At 43.7% G+C, this 6955-nt stretch overlaps 1 protein-coding gene across 4 annotated transcripts in view; it reads left to right on the forward strand.

Moving 5' to 3' along the window:
• The window catches only part of srgap2 (SLIT-ROBO Rho GTPase activating protein 2), a 58118-nt gene extending 51415 nt beyond the window's left edge, over positions 1-6703 (forward strand). For 3 of the 4 annotated variants that reach the window (XM_004545080.6, XM_076883928.1, XM_004545078.5), the window contains exons 17-23: positions 532-756; positions 1596-1675; positions 2008-2206; positions 2931-3068; positions 3248-3464; positions 3562-3672; positions 3768-6703. In XM_004545080.6, coding sequence (XP_004545137.1) covers positions 532-756; positions 1596-1675; positions 2008-2206; positions 2931-3068; positions 3248-3464; positions 3562-3672; positions 3768-4298 — 1501 coding nt within the window. In that variant the 3' untranslated portion in view covers positions 4299-6703. The remainder of the gene's footprint in view (positions 1-531; positions 757-1595; positions 1676-2007; positions 2207-2930; positions 3069-3247; positions 3465-3561; positions 3673-3767) is intronic. The other variant, XM_004545079.5, reaches the window with a different exon arrangement.
• The last annotated feature ends 252 nt before the right edge of the window (positions 6704-6955 follow it).

Raw genomic sequence — 6955 nt, forward strand, 5'->3', positions numbered from 1 at the left:
TCCATTGAGTTTATTTTAGTAGTTCAATATTCTGAAATGGACTCAGTTTCATCACACTAGCCAAAAATCCAATCTCTTTTAAAAAAAAAGTGAAGGGCAAACAAAAAAGCTTTTTTAACAAAGGTACTAATCTTGTATCAGTTCAAAGAAATATTAAACTAAGAGCAAGACCACAAAAAAACTGTCTGAGTGCATGTACGGCACGCAGAGACGCAATCCATTCTGTCCAGTCCGTCCTTAAAAGCCGTGACTAAACCCTTCAGTTAAAGGGAGAAAGGGTAAAAAGCAATATGGTGTGGGAGACGTGACATTTGAGACTCATGGGTAAACCAAGTGGTCCCAGACAGCTCATGTGGAGAAGGGGAGTTTCTTTTACGTGAGTGATTTACAGTCAACCCCTAAACTCCTGCTTCTTCTCACTCACTGAAACGCGCACACACATCGTCGGAGTCTCTCCATCACCAGGTTATAAATGACTTGTCATGGTTGTTTGGGTTTATATGTTGAGACTCTGCTTTCTCTTCTGCCCAGCCTGTCTCAGTACAGCGAGGAAAACATGATGGACCCCTACAACCTGGCAATCTGTTTTGGCCCCACCCTGATGTCTGTCCCAGAGGGTCATGACCAGGTTTCTTGCCAGGCCCATGTCAACGAACTCATTAAAACTATCATCATCCACCATGACACCATCTTTCCTGGACCGCAAGACCTGCAAGGCCCCATCTACACTATTCCTGGAGTTGGAGATGACTTCTGGTGAGGCTTGGGGAAGAAACCCCATAAATCACAATGGGATGAAACTTAAATTACTAAAGCTTCTTGAAGCTAACTGGATATATCTTCCAATTGTTTTTCAAACTGCTGTAGAAGGGACTTAGAGATGATGAGTAGGCCAGAAATGGGGAGTGGGGGTTGATTTAGAGGCTGCCGGGGAGTGATGGAGGCTCAGCTTGTCTGCCCTACTCTGGGTAAGGGGCCACGAGGATCAGCTTACCCTCTGTCACACTAAAGATTAAAGCCCCGCCTAACCACAGAGCACAGCGTGTACACACTCACACACCACAACGCACACAATGGTTACTTTCAGTTTTACTATAATGACAAGCCCGGGCACCAGTTATTATGATTGCTGGCAGTCATTCCGGTTGTACAGACTGTATGTCACACAAAGTATGGTGACTACATTCACGCTAGCATATGCTAACTTTATTTGAATCGACCAGAATGATTCTGTGAGCTTGTGTCATCGCTACAGAAAATATATCCACAGGGTAGTCGATTGTTTCATTTCAATATTTTAAACATCTTATACAATCCCTGCAAATGACAAAGAAATTCCAGCAGTCTGTGTTTTTCTGTTACATTCAATTCACCAACCTTCCAAAACAAATTTGTTTTTGATGGCAGGCAGCTCAGAATGGGTGAACACCACGTTAAGCACTATGTAGAACCTGTCTAACCTTAAAAGGCTCTATATAACTGCAGACCACAACTTGGTCTGCAGTTATAACTTGGTGCAGGATTTTGAGGTCAGATTGTGAGTTATCAGAGAAGTATGGCATCCTCTAACTCCTGCTGCCCTCCATTTACTGTAGTGACAGTCAACACTGTGAGCCCCCTCTTGTGGAAGAGCCAGCACCTGACACTGTCTCTGTCAGCCATAACAGCGAAGATGGTAAGTAACATACAAAACTAACTACATGCACTGTATGTGCTTTATATACTGGCTTGTTTTTCATTAGTTTAGGAGATCTCATGCTTTCCTAACCATTTACTGTGGCTTAAATTTTTTTGTGCAAGCTCACGTCTTGCTCCCATTAATCTGTTTTGTTATTGCGCAGCAATTTTTAACGTGATTGCAGTCACTGAATGAAACAGCACTAACCTGCCATGCGCTAATCAGGCTTCCTCTCTCCTACACCTCTCTATTCCCTCATTTTTGCGGCTCCTCTGCTCCTCCGCTCCTCTGCCACGTGCCCTGTCTCTCCGCCGTTCTCTGAATCTCAGGCTCCTTGGCTGTTTCAGAGTCTGATCCAATCGAAGCCATCGCTAGGTTTGATTACACAGGCCGGACCGGTCGGGAGCTGTCATTCAAGAAAGGTGCCTCTCTGCTTCTATACCACCGAGCCTCTGATGACTGGTGGGAGGGACGACACAATGGAGTGGATGGACTGGTGCCACACCAGTATATTGTGGTCCAAGACACGTAAGATCTGTTCTAGTAATTAATCTACGTCATACATTTTAAGAGGCTGACTTTTGTATTCATTAAATTAGATGTTACTTTAAAATTTTTGTCTGATATGAATGTTGGTTATAATAATAATATTTTACCCAGAGAACAAAGAGGCCTCTGTCAAAAGCATAAACTGGAATGATGTCAAACACTGACCATGAGTAAATACAGAAACTAGTCCAGTGGAAATCCCCGTTGCTAAGGAAGTGCAGTCATACAGACTGCATATCATAGCAGATCAATTTCCTCTTCAGCTTAGCCTCTTGTTTAAACAAGCATGCAGAGAGGCTTGTTGCGTTAGTGTAAGGATTTTCCCTCCCTGCTACCCAAGCACAAAAATCTGAACCTCATGTTCACTTTGCTGTTGCTAACTGTTCTGCAACTGCATTGCAAATGACTACAATGAGATCTGGGATTTATATAGAGAAATACCTTATTTCTTTTGTACAAGTATAAATGTAAGAGTAGGTCAAGGCAGATTTCTATTATTTATTTAATGCAGCTAAGACTGTTTTTTTTTTTTGACTGCTCGTGGTTCGCGTGGAAGTAAAGAGCAGCTGCTATATAGCTTTAAAATAAGCTTTTTCTTGCAGATGTGTCAGTGTGCGTTATATTCTCTGCTTTGTAGGTTTGATGCAAGGCAGAGGCAGAGCGGGAGTAACGCGATTTTGCTGTGTTTCTTTTTTCCCTCCAGGTCTGATGTGGGGCGAGGAAGTCCAAAGCCAGACTTGGACAGCAGGGATCTGCTGGAGGATAGAGTACCCACTCGAGTCAGTGCTGCCTCTCCTACAGGAGCTCATGTAGCTGACATCTATCTGGCCAACCTGAACAAGTGTGTATCGTGTGCAGATACGTCTCAAAATATATACGTTTCAGTCAGATGACAGTTTGTGACATTAGTCATGTGTGGTTTTATTCTTTTCAGATTGTTTTTCCATTAGCTCCATGAACATTTCGTAATGATTCACAATAGTATAGAAAAGAAATGAGTAAAACATTTGTGTTATTCAGGCTGAGGAAACGGCCGGAGCCCGGGAACATCAGAAGAACGTTCCGCTCAGAGAGCGACAGCACAAGTCCAGGAACCAGCGGAGGCGGGGGAGGAGGAGTGAGGACCGCTTCTCTTCCTGTTGGCGGCGCTCTTGTAAAAGAAACCGGGGACAAGCGACCCGTGAGCGCTCATAGCATCCTCAACTCAGTTACTCGCCACTCCTCACTCAAGACCAAGGTACTGTAACTGGATCTCCTTTTGTATGCAGACATGGAGTGACTGCACTATTGCTGTCTGGGAAAACATTTAATTGAGGCCATTGTGCTGCTTTTAGGTGGAGAGTCCACAGTTGCGGAAGACGACTACAGCAGGGCGCTCCAAGAGCTTCAGCAACCACAGACCACTGGACCCTGAAGTCATAGCCCAGGTGGATCCCCTCTCACAGGTACTGCTTTCATTTCAGCTTCAAGTTTAAACATCTGGAACATTTCAGCTTTCTGTCTGTGTGTGTTTACTTTATGTCGGATTCCTTCATTACAGGACATTGAAACAACCTTAAATGAGTTCAGTAAGTTGGAAAGACAGAGCACCCCGAAACATACACATACCCCTGACGTGGTGCTGGACACCTTGGAGCAGCTGAAAAGCGGAGGAGGAGCTTCAGAGCCCTCTAGTCCACTCCACTCCCGTCTGTTGCGGGACAATGAGGGAGGCTCACACGCCCATTCACTCCAGCGCAGCGCCTCCTCAGCTAGCGACGTGCCCTCCTCCTTCCGCCCTGCCAAGAGCCAGCCACGGAGCCCCCTGCCCTCTGCCACGTCCCCGTCTTTGTCCACCTCTCACTCCTCATCCCTATCTTCCTTCAGAGAGTCGCGCCCGCCAGCAACAAGGCCCAAGCCGGTGGTGTTCCCAAAGGGTGGAGGAGGTAGCGGCAGTCCAGCAATGGGCTCCCCAACCTCCACTGTTCCCCCTACGCCTCCTCCTCCACCTGCAGGCCACACACACTCTCTCCCCCACACGCCTCCCCCTCCCCCTCCATCCCAGTCTAATGATAAATCTTGCCCTGCTTAAGTCCCAAAATGGAAATCCTGATTCTTGCAAACTCTTAAGATTCTTGCAGCTCTTCTGTCAGGTGCCAAAAGCGCTTCGCTTGTTACACATAGGACCCGTAACCCAATTCTCACATGTAGCATTCACTACTTGGAGACCAGATGAGTTCCTTATGATGCCATGTTCAATTTAGTGTCAAGTTTTTAATCTGCCCTCTCCTGCCAGCTCTGCTTTACTACAGCTCAACTATCACTGATAAAGCAAAAGACACTTCTTCTCTCTTTTTTTCCTTCTTGCCACCACAGAGATTCCAGACGTTGCTGGATTTTCAAATCTTGTACAGGGGAGCAGGACTCAGGGTGGACTCATACAGGCCCTGGAGCTTGCATACACTAGTTTGCGTTGTATGAAATTCCATTTGAGTGGGCGTGCAAGAGTGTTACTTGCCTTTTATACACAGATTTATGTGAGGAATAAAAAGCACTGTTTTTTTAATTTGTTTGGTTTTTTGTATAGTAGATACGACAGCGTTTTTTATCTTTTTAATGACCCCGTGACTAGCAGACCAGATTTCAGAGAACAGACTGTGAAATGCTAACCTCTAACTCACACACTGACCTGCTGCTTCAGAAGTGGAAAGCTGGAGGTAAAGGCAGACTTTTGGGATGATAACAAAAAGAAAAGAAAACTGGTCCAAATACCTGTGCAAGTCATATGATGGAGAGCTTTACTTTGCCTTTTTCCTTCAGTGTTCAATATCATTTCGAAATATTCTTATTTTTTAATATTTCTTTTTTTGTATTCGCACCACAACAGGAGCATAAAATAACATGGCCAACAATAATTTTAAGTCTACGTAAAGCAATACAAATGCTAAACCCTGGTAGTTTGTGGCATTATGTGCTGCTCGTCTCCTGCAGCTCGGTTTTGTGTGTAGGGGACCACTGAAGACCCAGCATTTTCCTATGTAGTGTTGGACTGTACATGCAAACGTACGTTTTCTTTAAACGTATGTGCGTGGCAGTGCTTTTGTTTTGTGGCAGCTAAACCCCTTTCAGGTTTTCCTTGCATGCTGGGGGCCGCTGACTGCAGCCACTGCAGCAGCAGCAGCTGTCCGAGTCCAACTCCAAACAGAGCTACATTTTGCTCCTTTTAACGACATCCTTCAAACATAGCCGTAAAAAAAGGAGTTTTGATTATTCTAACAGTGTGTATGTATATTTAATAATCACAATGATAACTGGAAGCACGGAGCTGAGATTCCTCCTGAGTGTGTTTATATAAAAGCACAACCAACCACCTCATCGAATACGTTCTTAAGCAAAGTTTGTTTATATTCTCATTTGGGGGTTTTTTGGGTTTTTTTTGGGTTTTTATGCTCAGAATTTGTAAATTGTGGAGTTTTGTAGCCACCTGGGTAAATGCACATGCGTGCTCCTGTGTCAGGCACGCATTGGCAGAGTATGTATGCACCTCACCCAGCCCTTGCCTAAGCAAAAACGGATGCCAACCAACAGCGACTGCCTGGAGACACACAGAAACTTCTCCGGTGTTTTGGAGTGCTGGCCGCCTGAGCGCTGAACAAATATGCACTGTATAAATGTCACCAGATAAAAAGCGTACAGGGATACTTAAAATGTCTTCGTTTGCCAGTTGTCTTCACCCAGATCCAAGAAAGAAAGCCTTTTTTTGTAACCGTGTTGAACAAATGCTAAACTCACATTACCCAGCACATAGTGCACTCATGGATGCTCTCTCTCTCCCAGGCAATGATTTGTTAGTGTTAAGGTTTATTTTTAATCACTGTATACTGATTGTGTGTTACCTTGTGTATTTGTGTTGCTCTTACCTCATCATGAGAACTGGAGGGATTGTGCGCGCGTGCATGTGTGTTCGTGTGTGTGGTTGTGGTGCAGAAACATGAAATGACATTGTCGGCACAAACACTCTCGCACATACACACCATGCATGTGGGTGGTTGGTGTGTTTTGTCCCAGTTGTGCTGTCCAAAGGGAACTGGGAGCCTCTTTTGATCTCAAATCAATCATCGTGCACTTGAACAACTTGGCTTGCATGTGGACTAACTGTGTGGGGATGATAATGTAGGCGTTGAATATTGTTACATATGCATTTTTGTGTCAGTTTGAAAATGACAGAACTTAAAAACAAAACAAAAAAAAGACCGTAATGTCAAATCTATTTATAGTTGTCTCTGTATTACTGGAGAATCCTGTGTTCAGATTTACTTTGTAAATACAATGTTGTACATTACAGAGGTACACTCTTTTTTTGGTACAATATTGTACAGTAATAGCAATAGTAGTTTAATCAAATAGGCCTTATATAATATTCCACGTGTAGTTCTTGTTGTAGATCTGCTTTTTTGTTCTTTTGTTTTTTTTAATAAACATTGCTTGCTATAAAGATTCTTGATTTGTTTGTAACAATAAATTGACAACATGAAACTCCCAGGAAGTCGTTCTTTAAAACGTTATTTCCAATTTTATGTCTGTCCACTGTTATTTGTTTATTACGTCTTACTATTGTGCATTAGTAAGACGTAATAAACAAATATCCACGGCACGAAGATACAGCTGTCCAAAGGGGAGTTTAATCGATTTAATGTTAAGAAAGTCAGAAAATCCCTTAAGCCGTGCAGAACTCTCAAAGAACTCTGC

This window comes from Maylandia zebra, linkage group LG5 (genome assembly GCF_041146795.1).
Source record: "Maylandia zebra isolate NMK-2024a linkage group LG5, Mzebra_GT3a, whole genome shotgun sequence".
Taxonomy (NCBI): domain Eukaryota; kingdom Metazoa; phylum Chordata; class Actinopteri; order Cichliformes; family Cichlidae; genus Maylandia; species Maylandia zebra.